A 12,851-nucleotide genomic window follows, 5' to 3' on the forward strand; every position below is an offset into this window, starting at 1 on the left:
AAAACCTCTCGTGGGGGCGGGCTTAACAGCGATCTACTCTGATTGGCTAATGAGCATTTGATGGACAGTTGCTCTCTGACCTGGAAGCACAGATGGTGACGTCAGTGGCGCTCATATTGGAAAGTTGTTGCGGTGTGCAATACGTCGTGCTTTGTTTATATTAAGTATTAAAGTATGGCGAATTTTTAATGCCTTTTCAGAAGAAGACGAAGGCGCAGTCTACCTTTCCGTCACTGTCAGTCCGTGTAATAAAGTCTATTGCATGTATGATGATGATGTGATGATGATATTTCATGTTCTGTTCTGTTATTTTATGTTTTGCATTAAGTCCGATGCTTCTTTTTCTTTTTGTAATTATGAGTAGACACATTTTATCATGTCTTTTAAAATGCATAGGTCTATGTTAAATTCTCTTAATTATAGAAAAAATTAACATTTCTAGCACGTTTTTAAAAACATTTATTTGAGCAATAATACATATCTCATGTAGACCATTCACATGTAACACGATTTCAAGTCAATAATAGAATCCATTAAAGAGCAAAACAAATAGTAATGATAATTTAAATCGTTTTTCCCCAGTCAAAAAAGTAGCCTAAATTATGTCAGTGATTCTCATTTTTAAAGAGCATCTAACATTATTTTATTTTGATCTGCAGTATAATAAAAAAAACTAATAAAATGTATTATGAAGACTATAAAATGAACTTTATATGCTAGCCTAACGAATTTTCTCCATAACGAATAGCCTACTTCAAAACGAAGCTTACATAAATTCATAAATCACGAATATGATGAAATAAAATTATTTGTTCATGCATCAATCCATTAAAGAGCAAAAAAAAATAATAATAATAAAAAAAAAATAAAAAAATAAAAATAATAATAATAATAATAATAATAATAATAATAATAAAAAAACTAAATTCTTGAAATTAGTCTGCTGTGTATCCAAATCCAAAATATAAGGATATTATAGCAACCTCCTTTTAAGAAGTTAAAAATTAAGGAATTAGGCTGTATTCAATAGATGGGGCAATAAGTTTTTTTTACTTGTGTTAGACTGCCGATCGAAATAAAATAATACTTGATCATCTTTAAAAATGAGAGAATCACTGACATAATTTAGGCTATTGACTGCATAAAAAAGAAACTATTTAAATTTGCAGCGTAAACTTATGAATTGAAAAAGACAAGAAATAAATCACAACAATAGAGATTTTTCCTATCAAGAAAAACGTTTGATAAAATTACAAAATGAATGCTGAATGATATATGACAGGAAACACTTCTCCGCTATAGCTGCACTTGGTGTCAGTGACAAATATTAAATAATTAAAAAATCTTTGTGAAAACGAATGGCAATGACTGGTTCTTGGATTCTAAGATTATTATCTTTAGACACAGTCTGACACTTTTTTTTTTCTTTTTGCCATGAACAGACCCAGACCTGCTGGTCACTATCCGTCCTCAAGACCAAATTCCATTCATGACAGTCCTGTAGCGTGTCGGCTTTAGTTTCACGAATTTATCATGTTTGGGACGCTAATCAGCCTATTTAACTGAAAGATGAAGGCGGTGATATTGATGTTGTCCACTAGATGGAGCCACATGATAAGGAATCTTCTAGGCCTAATATTTTCGAGTTCCCTTCGATCAGTGGACTGACAGCTCCACATCAGTTTTTCCCAGTGAACTCATCTGACCACAGCACACATGTCCACTGTCTCTGACTATCTGAGATGAGCTCTGGCCCAGTGAACCAGCAGCATCACTTCATATATAGCTTTCTGATGAGCCAAACCTGATAACCTTACCTATTACTAATTCACCCTGCTCACAAACTGTTCCAAAACAGCTTATTTGGATATTCTATAACCCTTTTTTATTTTACCTCTGTCTCAACTTTTTTTTAGTGTGGTGTAGCCATCAAAATCAAAATTTGTTTATATTTACAAAATATATTTAAGTTGGTCAGTGAAACTTTGAAATCTTTTCTTTGTACGTTTGTCAATTAAATAAAAGTTAAAGAGAATGATCAAATTTACAGATTCCTGATTTGTATTGCATATTACAATTTGTTATTAAATGGTTAAACATTTATCTGAAACATTACGTATTGTTCTTGTGATTTTTATTCATGCTGGAAAATGCATTAATTATTTAAAAAACATTGTGTCTATTTTGTATTTTTTAGTCATCAAAATAATTGGATAATAATATGAAAGTGCACTTTGATTTTTATTCTTAAGGTTTTTTTCTTTTGATCTAGTATTCTGACAATCCTAAACTTATGATTTCATTCTTAGCTTTATTCCATGTGCAAGGAACAGTGTACGAACAGTGCCTTCAGGTGATGAGATTTAAAAAACAAAAACAATAACTTTATTGTTTCACAGAAGAAAGAAAATAACAATAGGACTGAAATGAAATTAAAATGATTAGCCTATAGTGATTACTTGGGTTTGAAGTTCTTGATTTTCGTTAACTATCCCTTTAAGTAAAATGCAAATACATTCCTTTAAATAAAATAAAACACAAGGCTATATATTTAAGATATTGTTTTTATTACTTATGTTACTTGATTTTAAATAAACATGTTCATCTGTGATTTGTATTGTATGAAACTGGGGAAATTACAGCTGTGCTGACAATGTATTACAAATTCAACAAATCTAACAGAGACATATCCTGTGCTTCCAGGTCAGAGAGCAACTGTCCATCAAAAGCTCATTAGCCAATCAGAGTAGATCGCTGTTAAGCCCGCCCCCACGAGAGGTTTGTGCCAAAACAGCAAACGAAAATTTGTGAAGCGTAAGCGAAAGCTGTGGCAACGCATTCAGAATCCAGAACCCTTGAATGTTAGGGTTAGTGTGACACACATGGTTTAAATATTTACACACATGCTTGCATAACCAAATTTATGGTATTTACTAGTTATATAGAGAAACAAAGTGCTCCAAAATTCAAAACTCTTGAAGATATCGCTGAAGATTTAATTTGCCATAGCAAAAAGTACATTTCTGAGTGAGTTCCCTAGTTCCAGGTGTCATGTTCTCATTGGTTGTCTTAGTCATGTGCCCTGTTTTCATTGGTTGGTTCTTGTGTCCTTTGTTTAGTATAAGTAGGACTAAGGCCTTGTTTCAGTTGTTCCTTGTCATAAATTGATGTTGTAACCTGCTGTCAGTGAGTTTCAAGCAGTGATGGGAATAACACTATAAATAAACAGCGTTACTGACGGCGATACTTTTCTCAGTAACGAGTACAAAAAATGAATTACTGTTTCCCCGTTACAACGTTGTAACCGTTACTGACAATAAAATGCGCGTTACTATAACTGAGAACACTGAAGCGGTTTTCATGCAAGCAGCGTCTCTCTCAGCCATAGCACCTCTCTTTCTCTGGAGTGTGTGTGTGTGTTAAAAATAATATGTATAAGCACATCACCTGCAGTCAGAGATGAATTATCTTGTGATTGCAGTGGAAGAGCAGCAGTGAGTCTGTGGATGATGTTCATTTGTCTCAATTGAAGACCATTCACTCTGATGTTCATGTCATTGACATAATGATAATAAAACCAATGAATTAAAGATATCTTAGCTATGAAAATGAAAGGCTGTCTTTCATAAGCTGTGATCTTCATTTCTCGATATGTCATCGCACAGTTCCTCTGTGTAAGTCATTAACTCATTAATTACTGACCGGCTACAGCTGCCGATGCTCACTAATGCTCACAACCTTATTTGGGGAAGAAAAGGGAAATTTATTACTAATCTCTAAGTTTTAGTCCAGTGTAGAGGATTTATTTCTCTCAGTGAATGCATAAGATTTCCTGAAAAAAATTACGAAAATAGTGTTAATTAAGTTTTTGAATTATTAATTATTAATTAATTTTATAATAAAATCCTTAGACCTTTCTGAACATTTACAGTCATAGACCTCCTGCATGTTAACAGGTCTTGCTGCAGTTTTCTGTAAAACATATTGATAATAATCATTGTTTGTTTAATGTTTTTATTCAGTAATAAGACTAATCTGAATTATTAGTAGTCATACTGATATATGAAAACAACATTTTTGACCAAATTGTGCAGCCCTACAAACAGGCACAACATTCTCATGTTCTTTATCATTTTTGGTGAAAAAAGAAAAATTATTTTAGTTTTCTAGTTACGGTTCAGATTTTTGGAATTCACTGGATATTGTCTCTCAGAATAGTCTTTCATAACGTCAGGAAATCTCATTACACATCATTGTTTTTAATTAATTTGAAATGAAAGAATGATAGAGAGATTAAAGTGGAGTTGTGGTTGAAATATAATCCAAACTTAGAATGTTGCATTAAATAATTACAGATCAATTGTGAATTGCGTTGAATTACACTTAAATATTACATTTTCATATTACATGTGCTTTCTCTTCAGTTGTCAAATTTCTATGACAGTTTGTAGACCAATGGGGCCCATTTTCATGATCTTGCCTCTAGGGCCCCAGAACCCAGGGGCCGACACTGAGTGACTGAAGAATCTATCATGAGGTGCTTGATTTGATCTGGACACAGGAGGAATAAAACCCACCAGCTTTGTTTGTTAAGTGGACAGAAGATATATTTATATCAGTCAGAGAACAGAAATAATGTTGAAAATATTATTCAATTGAATTTATTAAAAATTACAATATGAAATAATCATTCATAAAATTAATACATAATATTGACATTATTAACTAAATGAGTGATAAACACAGAGGTTGAGAAAAGCATGTTCACTCAGCAGGACTCACACTGATCTTACTGTTGTCACGCCTTGAACTGTCTATGTTGGTTTCTCCCAGTGTCTCCCCCTGCTGTTCTGTGTGTCTTGGTTTCACCCTTGCCCATATTTGGACTTCCCCCTCGTTAGCATGATTCCCTTCACCTGTCCTGGTTAATTAGCCTTTTTCACACTTCCGTGTTTCTGGCTTCCGGATTGGCGCTCGCAGGGTAAGAGTTTTTCCGGTGACAGCAGCGGCCGTGCTTAACAAGCGTAAGTTTGGGAATCAAAGTCTATTTTTACAAAATAGATACTATGATACTACGATATATACCGGTGTTTTGCTCTAAAAAATAGCAAACATTTTTTCAAAAACTTTGTGTCAGCTTCAGGTCATCACAAATACTTTGTTTATTTAATTATGACTGTTAGCACTTATAATACAGCACAGTTTTGAGTTTTGCCGTTCTGTCTATTTGGTGCTTGGCTGTGCATTATGACTCTTCACGTCATTTTTTTTGTGATTATTAATATTGTTATTATTATTAAAGTAATATTGTATTTTCTACTTGCTGTCCTTTGCATTATTCATTTTACGGTGTTAATGTACATTGCATAATGTGCCCAGGGATATACATAATAAAATAATATAATACTAAACAAGAGATGACTCCGATTAATGGCTTTATTCCTTTTGGATCTGGATTACGTTGTTGTATTGAGTTTATGCATCATCCGGACTCAGAATCATTTAATTTAATCTTGGGAAAATGTGCATTTGGATATAAATGCTGTCAAATGCTGTCATAATTTACCATCATGTAGTGATTCGAGGGAAATGACTGAGTAAATTGAGAAAATACGCTTAAATATACCGGAGATGGAAAACAGAAACTATAGCTGGCGCTATGTTGAGCTTATTATATTGACAAGTAGCGGTAGTGCCCATATAAATTACAAACAAGTAAACTGTTGTTTCTTTGTTGAAATTATAACAACAACTTGGAAAGCAGACAAAACAGAAAAGGTAAGAAGCATTATTTGAGACAAGATCATATTGATATAACAGGCGCAGACCTGTAGCGGAACTGACTTTACCCTGCGCTGACGTAATTTCCGATTTTTGTGAAAAAGGCTTATCAGTGTCCCTTTAATAGTTGGTTTGTTTGCTCAGTTCCTTGTCTGGTGTTCTAACCTTCTGTTCTCCAGAGTTTCCTGTTTTGTTTGCTCTCCCAGTGGATTTACTAAAGACTATTTGTATTCTACCTCATCGTCTTGTCCGTTCCTGCACGCAACCTGACAAATGTCTATATGAGGATTTATTACACATTTATTCTGATTGATGTTATTTCACTGACAGAAGTTCAGCTGCAGTATTAATGTCATGAAGAGAAAACAAGAGACTCTATTACATCTCACTGTTACTGATTCATCATCAGCTCAAAGCATTATGGGTAGAATCTCTCATCAGTCCATTCTGATTCATCAACACAGTTTCACTGATGATCCATAACTAATAAACCCAAACCCAAACCCAGGATAGAGCGTCTGAGTGAATGTGGTGTGGACTGTGTGGATGAGGCTCATTGTGTCAGAGACGCTGTAGAAGGACAGAGTTCCTGCACTGTGATCCACAAACACTCCTATTCTACTGCTGATGGACTTTACAGGGAGAACAGTCTCTATGTTATTGTGTTTGAATGAGTATCTGGAGGAAGAGCAGATCAAACTCCAGGACTGATCATTAGATCCAAACAAACACTCATAACCTCCTCCCTTCCTGCTGATGCTCTTATATGACACTGATATAGACATACTACTGAATTTACAAGCTCTCCACTCCAGCTCCCAGTAACAGCGTCCACTCACACTCTCTCTACACAACACCTGCCACACATCAAATCTGTCTGGATGATCAGGATACGACTGAACTGTTTTAGTGGCAGTAATCACTCTGTTTCTCTCAGACAGATGGAGGTGTTTATTCACTGTGTTCAGATCCAGAGTGAGCTGATGGGAATCTGATGGAGATAAAACACATCAGAATCAGGAATTATGAATCTGTTTGATCTTTTCATGTAGCTGAACTCTTCATGTTCAGTGTATCATCAGTGTCTCAGTACAGATGAGCAGATATCCTGTGCAAATCATCATTTAGAAAACTCTTCTTCACCTTCTACAGGAAGAACATTGTGACGGATGTCTGCAGAGGTTTGTTTATGCATTTAATTACATTTGTTTACAGTAAAGAACATTATTACATTATTATACAAAACGTTATTTTGGTTACATAAACTTTATTTAAACTTTCGTTTGGAGTTAAGTGCGCACACTCTTTAACGAGTAGTTTATTTAATCTTACCATTTCTTTGCTTGTTTGTTGTGGCTGAGTCTCGCACGTTGGTGTTCCGTCAAAAGGGGTTCGACCGGAAACTTCGGACATATATATACAGTTCCATCCAATGATTTGGACACAACTATTTAAGTTTCTGCTGAGGGGGACTCCAAGGACCGTTTCTCTTATTTTATGTGTACTTATAAGAAGTAAAATTATTAATTAAATCATTAGTGTTATATGTTATTTGAAGTGTTATTTGTTTGTGTATATTTGATGTTTTCACATTTGTTCAGTAGTTTAATGGCCATTATGTGTATGTGTTTTCCCCTTTATTTTGTTAATTGGAGCTGGTCACCAATATATAAGTTTGTTAGCTGTCTCTGTAGTCAGTTTGTGTTGATCTTTGTGAGAGCAGGTTCTGTGGTTCTTAGACCGCTGTGTTTTAAGAGGCAAATGCAGTGGCCCAGTTTATTGTAAAGTTTTGTTTATTTGTAATTTTTTCTTTATATTTTTGGTTCGTTCGCATTTGCAGTAGTCTACTGCCTCTGTGATTTATTTTATTTCCTTTTGCTGGTCACATCTATCACAAACATGAACACACTCAGTGAGTTTCTCTGCTTGTTTTCTTACTGACTTACATTGTAGGAAGTCCTTCCTGGTCCTGGGAACAATGTTGGTGAATGTGACTGTGGAAATCAACAGACATGAACAGTGTGATTCTCATGATCCTGCATCCATTCCTAAGACATTTCTAATATGATGTTCTCCATGATATGAGATGATGATGGACTCGTTTCTGAGAGCAGATCAATCTCCAGGACTTTACCTCTGTCTGAGATCTTCTTGAGCTCCTCTTTGCAGAAATCCTCCAGTTTGTCTCTCAGCTGATGGACAGATTCTCTCAGACCATCAGAAGAGAAGAGAGAACTGAAGAGATCGTCATTTCCGTCTGTAGATTCAGGAGGTGCTGAGAGAGACTGGAAACTCTACAGAAAACAGAAATCAAAACTCATCAGCTCCACACTTCACCCAATAACCTGCAGCAACATCAGATTTGACTGATCTTTAGTAACTAGATCCAGCACTTTCACAGCATCAGCTTCATTCTTCTCATATTGTTCTAGATGTGTGTTACCTGCAGGAACTGGATGTGATCCTGTGTGTGTGAAAGCTGCTCCAGCTCAGCGTCTCTCCTCCTCAGATCATTGATCTCCTGCTCCAGTCGCTCCAGTTGTTCTTCAGCTCGACTCACTGCTCGCTTTTCCTGATCTCTGATCAGCCGTATCAGCTCAGAGCGGCTTCTCTCAATGGAGCGGATGAGCTCAGTAAAGATCCTCTCACTGTCCTCCACTGCTGTCTGTGCAGAGCGCTGTTAGGACACACAGTGATTCAGGCTTCAGTGGGACTGAAAGAGACAAGAGAGTCTGAACTGAGACTGAGACAAACTTCTCTTCTTCTCCAGACTCACCTTATGAGACTCCACAGCCTCTCTCAGCTGCTGAACATCTTTCTCTCTCTGCTGGATTCTCTGCTGGAACGTCTTCTGCGTCTCCTTCAGCTGCTTCTGCAGGACAAACCGATGATAGTGAATGTCACAGAAAACTACTGACACTAAATCATCATGTGAACAGATGAATGCAGTAAATGTAGGGTGAGGTGGTTTAAAGGTTAATCTAAACTGATTACTAATGACTCCAGGAAGGGATAGGCTAATGGATCCTTTACCACCATTGTACAAGAATTATCATGGGGAAGGCGGAGCGTGCCCCTTTTGCTCAGATGCCAAAAGTGCCCTTCTGTCAGAGGGCACCTGCAGGTCCTAAAAACTCCTCAATTTAGTTGTATCAAATTTAAGGCCATAAAAAGTTTGAAATATGTTAAATAGTATAAGAAAATAGGTCGTACATTTGGGGACGGAAAGACGAGAATCGCGATAGGGCTGGATTAAACTTCAAAAGTCAATGATGTCATTGAATAAATGTGCATGCTGTAGTTTTAAAAGTCAAATGAAAGAGTTCAAGTAAGGTATGTTTCAATTCAATTTCATATTTAGAGCTTCTGTTAAGAACATTGCATATTTTAATTTGAATGTTGGATTGTAATGTAGTTAATCGTTAGCATAAGCGGCTAACGCTAATATGCTGGGCCTTAGAACGATTTTGAGCTATTATACTTTAGCTGTTGCGGCGCGGCAACTGTCGGGTCCGGTGTAGACACGGTGTATAGTGTTCTAAGTTGTTTAGAACGCAAGTTTATTTTGAAAAAAGAGCAACTTTTGGCGTTCGCTCTACATACGTCATCCGGTATAATTGAAACGATGGGCTATGAGCTACGCACAGGCGCATTAGATAGACATTCGTATCGCCCAATAAACGGCTCTGGGCATTCGTAAACCACGCCTCAAATACGAGAAAATGAACATGTGGTTCCCAGACCATGAATCATGACGAAGTCATAACGTGGTCTGGCGTTAGCCAGGCTAGCTCTTTATGGTCAAATTATTGCAATTATCGACCTACGTTGTTATGCAGCAAACACAGAGTTGTAAATGTGAAAGAAGTTAATGTGCCTTCTAAAACTCTAAACAAATAAGACAGTAATATTTATGTTTTAAATAAATATAATAAATGATAAACTCGATTTATCCCTTTTAATGGTATAAAGGCTGAAATTCCATTGTATAAGAAATTTTGTTTTGTTTTGTGTGAAGCTGTATCTGAATTATAAATCATGCCATTTTATGCCTTAATATTCTACCGTACATTGTCAAATCCTACTCATACTGTTCATTTTACTTCTGCGGCTCTTAAAAAGGGTCACAATTTGCCTTAAATTGATATTTAAAATATTTTAAATAGTGAAATAAAATTCCTTCCTTAATATGTTTGTTTTATTTCTATACTCTGCAGTGAAGCCTGTTGTCTACAATCTTACAATACAATACAATACAAAGTGAAAAAAAATATTACTGATTCTGTTGTTTGAGTCCTGAAACGCAATTTAAACTTCAAATAATGCATAATTTGTCTTATTAATGACATTGTTACTTGTTACGTAAGTAACTGGATGCCTACAATGAGGTGATGGACCCTAGGGGCTCTTTAATGCCTTGTTTCAGATGCCCTTTTTATACTTTGAGCACCTGCCCCTTTAAAGGTCTCTGCACAGCCCTGAGCTGAATATTTCACTCCATTATTGTATGTCTCTTAATCAAGGTCTATTTTCTGAAAGATTGTGTTGATGAAGGTTTAGGTGTATTTTCATCAAACAGTGAAAGTCTTCTTGCAGCTGCTGTTGATTTCTGCTGTGGTGTTCAGTGTGAATGCTGTAAGCTGTTAATATGGTGCCGATATAAACACATATGAAACCAGTGTCAGCAATATTTGATCAGTGTCTAGTGTTAAATACCTGTTTCTCTGTCCTCTGTGCTGCAGCTGATACAGTGTCGTGGTTTTTATGTTCATCCATACACAGCACACATATACATTTCTGATCAGTGCGACAGAAAACCTCAAGGATCTTCTCATGTTTCTGGCAGATCATCTCCTGCAGTCGTCCAGTGGCTTCAGTCAAATTGTGTCTCTTTCCTTTAAACAAACTCTCATGTTGTTCAAGATGATTCTGACAGTAAGAGTTCAGACACACCAGACAGGACTTGACGGCTTTGTATTTTCTTCCAGTACAGACGTCACACTCCACATCTCCAGCTCCAGCGTAACAGTCAGCAGTAAGTTTGGTCTTCTTCAGTTTCTCCACCATTTCAGCCAAGATGGTGTTTCTAGCTAAAGCAGGTCTTGGACTGAAGGTCTGTCTGCACTGAGGGCAGCTGTAGACTCTCATCTGATCCTCCTGATCCCAGCAGTCTGTAATACAGCTCTTACAGTAACTGTGTCCACAGGGAATGGCCACTGGATCCTTCAGGAGATCCAGACACACCGGACACATGAACTCCTTATGATCCACTGAAATTCTGGCTTCTGCCATTTTACTCATGAACACAGAGACACAAACACACAACAGCTCAACTACACTTCAGTTTCTCTTTCCCTGAACTCATGTGATTCCTGTTTCCTGGTTCTGTGTTTGAGTGACGTGTAAAACAGGTGTGTCTGTGAGTCTGTAAAGCAGGTTTTGGCTGCTGTTACAGTTTTTCTCAATTACTAAAACAATATGACCAGTCAACTACAATTTCAATTTGGTTAACTCATACTGCTTAACAGACAAAGATCCCATCATTTCTCAGGGCTTACACCTTGTGGTCATTTATAAAGCACTGGTATTCAATATTGTTCACTAAAGTCTGCAAAGTTTGAGCTCAATTAGCACACAATTACTCAACTGGAAACACTAGGAGTCTAAATTCATTACACACCAATCAGAACCTTCGATGGAGATAAAAAAAAAAGTCAGCTCACAGTTTTTCTCTGTGGCTTTGGTTTATTTCTCAGATCAGAAATAAAATTCTCAAAACTATGAGAATCTAGTCACTTGTGTACATCATAAGAAGTTTCTCATTCTCTTGATCAAGTTGTGATTGCTGAAGTACGTTCATGTGACTGATGTGCATTTGTGTGTGGTTTCCTACATTATCAGCTGCTATTGTCACGTTGCTCAGAATGTATTATAGTTCTCTGTGCAATAGTGTCACCGCTCAAAACATCAAGTCATTAGCTCATCGTGTACGTCATTACACTAAATGCAATATTTTTGAACTAGTTGTCATATTTTCTACACATTTCTACTAGACTTTTTGTAAATTTGCCAAGAATTGTTCAAGTGAATCTTGACTTTCACTAATGAAGAGAATATAGATCAACCAATGATGAAGCAGTTCTCTGAAATAGCTCAAAGCTACATCTCATAAACCTTCAATTGGAAAGAATATATAGACAGAGGACAACAAGAGTTACAAATTCTGACAGTGGACTTTTTTTTCACCTTTGTGTCCATTTTTTTTTTCTTTTTTTCACAATGATATTGTAATTTGTGTGTTTATTTATTTATTTATTTATTTGTTATACCAGTGTTTCCCAAACTTTTTTTCTGGGGACCCACATTTTAAAGTCGATAAATCCTTGTGACCCAATAAACATGAGGCCCATATAGTTCATATATCACGAAGAGAATTTATGCATTAACAAAATATGTATGACCATTGTTAAGGTCAGTTAAGCTTCCACTTAACTATTTAAAAGAGATACAGATATTTGACAAAGCACAATTTTTTTTTATTTACCTGTTGTTGACAATAAGTAAAATGCAGAGGTGAAAGAGAAAGGAAGAGTTGACAAGGCATCTCATTTTTTTCATATTCTCATCATTACAGTGTACACAATTTATACTTAAGAGACAAAGTGCTAAATAGGGCAGTTAATTGTTTGGTTTTCTTCCTATCATCAATAAAACCAGACAGAATCAGTGCATGCCTTTCATATAACATTCAATGCTTTGCACATCTACCAGAATAATATGAACATTAAGTCAAGTCAAAAACAAGTTTCTTACTGAAATATTTTTGAGAACTTTTTTATGCACGCACTGTGACCACATTTACTCAAGTAAGATACTTTGAGGCAAAAAAAAAGCAGATGAAAACGACGAGCTCCCTCATGCGGCCAATGGGTGAACTACACATATACATTTTAATCAAGAGTATATAACACACTGAAAAATAGTGCTCGACTTGGCGACCCATACAAAATCTCCCGCAACCCACTTGTTGGTCGGGACCCCGCCTTTGGGAATGACTGTGTTATACCACT

At 36.2% G+C, this 12,851-nt stretch overlaps 2 protein-coding genes across 2 annotated transcripts; both read right to left on the reverse strand.

Annotated features, from left to right (window-relative positions):
- Window positions 1-4,645: 4,645 nt before the first annotated feature.
- Window positions 4,646-8,820, reverse strand: LOC141344634 (tripartite motif-containing protein 16-like protein). Its single transcript, XM_073849507.1, has 4 exons — window positions 8,815-8,820; window positions 7,916-8,075; window positions 7,728-7,775; window positions 4,646-6,772 (listed from the first exon to the last, which is right to left on the reverse strand). The coding sequence occupies exons 1-4, from the start codon at window positions 8,818-8,820 to the stop codon at window positions 6,237-6,239; spliced, it is 750 nt and encodes a 249-aa protein (XP_073705608.1). The 3' UTR covers window positions 4,646-6,236.
- Window positions 8,821-10,352: 1,532 nt separating this feature from the next.
- On the reverse strand, window positions 10,353-11,119 carry LOC141344635 (E3 ubiquitin/ISG15 ligase TRIM25-like). Its single transcript, XM_073849508.1, has 2 exons — window positions 10,498-11,119; window positions 10,353-10,421 (listed from the first exon to the last, which is right to left on the reverse strand). Exons 1-2 carry the CDS (start codon window positions 11,080-11,082, stop codon window positions 10,353-10,355), a joined length of 654 nt encoding a protein of 217 aa, XP_073705609.1. The 5' UTR covers window positions 11,083-11,119.
- Window positions 11,120-12,851: the final 1,732 nt, after the last annotated feature.

The sequence above is a fragment of the Garra rufa genome, chromosome 10 (genome assembly GCF_049309525.1).
Source record: "Garra rufa chromosome 10, GarRuf1.0, whole genome shotgun sequence".
Lineage (NCBI taxonomy): Eukaryota > Metazoa > Chordata > Actinopteri > Cypriniformes > Cyprinidae > Garra > Garra rufa.